This window comes from Poromitra crassiceps, assembly GCF_964638095.1.
Source record: "Poromitra crassiceps genome assembly, contig: HAP1_SCAFFOLD_519, whole genome shotgun sequence".
NCBI classification, from domain to species: Eukaryota; Metazoa; Chordata; class Actinopteri; order Beryciformes; family Melamphaidae; genus Poromitra; species Poromitra crassiceps.
Window position 1 is genome coordinate 120,508 of NW_028151889.1, and position 1,565 is coordinate 122,072.

At 43.5% G+C, this 1,565-nt stretch overlaps 1 protein-coding gene across 1 annotated transcript; it reads left to right on the plus strand.

Moving 5' to 3' along the window:
• Positions 1-1,142, plus strand: LOC310771322 (mitotic checkpoint protein BUB3-like; the record flags this gene model as incomplete). The annotated part of the gene is made up of 4 exons (XM_083663962.1): positions 1-198; positions 287-356; positions 464-615; positions 984-1,142. Coding segments are annotated over 4 exons (579 nt in total), but the record flags the coding sequence as incomplete, so codon positions are not given.
• Between the last annotated feature and the right edge of the window lie 423 nt (positions 1,143-1,565).

Sequence of the window (1,565 nt, forward strand, 5' to 3'; positions counted from 1 at the left end):
ATGATGAATGCAAATGAGTACAAGCTGACCCAGGGCCCAAAGGATGGCATCTCTGCTGTGAAGTTCAGCCCCAGCACAGCACACCACCTCCTGCTGGTTTCCTCCTGGGATTGCACCGTCCGCCTCTATGACGTTGGAGCTAACTCCATGAGAATGAAATACCAGCACTCAGCTCCAGTTCTTGACTGTGCTTTTTATGTATGCCGCAAACAATGTCTATTATTGTTTAGGCATAGCTCACTCATTAGCCTGCTACACATTGATAATATAACCATTTACATTTTAGGATCCAGCACATTCTTGGAGTGGAGGTTTAGATCAGCAGTTAAAAACTCATGATTTGAACACGGACCAAGGTAAGTTTGCCAGAACAATATATTGTGACAAGGGGTATGTCTGTCAAGTTCCCAAACCTGCGGGGTTGTACCACTGCCTGTGGTTGTTTTATATTCTCTCTAAACAGACACCATAGTTGGAACACATGACGCGCCCATTCGTTGCGTGGAATCCTGCCCAGACGTCAACGTCATGGTAACTGGTAGCTGGGACAAGTCGGTTCGGCTGTGGGACCCGAGGACACCCTGCACCGCTGGCATCTTTACTCAGCCTGAAAGGGTGGAGTCAATCTTCATAGATATGCATAAATTCTGTTATTGCTCATCAGCTACAAGTACTTCAGTTGTTGATGCCGGTGACCTTTTTGATGAAAGAAATGTGAAATTCATCCAGTTATAATTGCATTAATCACCAAGTAGCCTACAGTATATGTGCAGGATGTTATCATGTTGATATGATATTGGTGAAACATTCATTATTACAAATTATAAACATACTGACAACTTACAGGGTTTCCCAAATTCACAGTAAATGTTTGCACAAGGCATTAAATAGCATTAAATTCAGCCATTATGAGTCTGTGGAGGTATCAAGTAAAGCTTTAGCATGGTCTGTGTCTCATGCTTGTCTTGTACTCTCTGTGAAAGGTGTACACCCTCTCTGTGGCTGGGGATCGGCTCATCGTCGGTACAGCTGGAGGGAAAGTACTGGTATGGGATCTGAGGAACATGCGCACTGCACAGCAGAAACGAGACTCCAGCCTCAAAAGTCAGACTCGCTGCATCAGAGCCTTCCCCAACAAACAGGTACACTTTGAATCAGAGTTGTCTTTATTAATGCACCTTCATGACAACATCTAAACTAAGTGGGGTCGCCTGGACTTTAAATAGGGTCGCCTGGGAAGGGGGGGAACAAAAGAAAACACCAGACCCAATTTAATACTACAGAAGACAATTAGGGTCACTGGCCATTTAAAAAAAATGTTTACTTATTTGTTAGTTCCGAGTTTAAATTGATAATACGATTTCAGCTTTGTTCTCTATGAGTGGTAATTGCAGGTGACATCCAATCCAAGAATTCTGCGGGGAAAAAGAAGCATACTATATGACATCACTGACGATGTCACTGATGACATTATCGATGGTGTACCGGAATTTGAATGTCGCGGGTCCCTAGATTTTTGACATGTCAAAATAGGGTCACGAGCCAAAAAAGGTTGGGAACCCCTA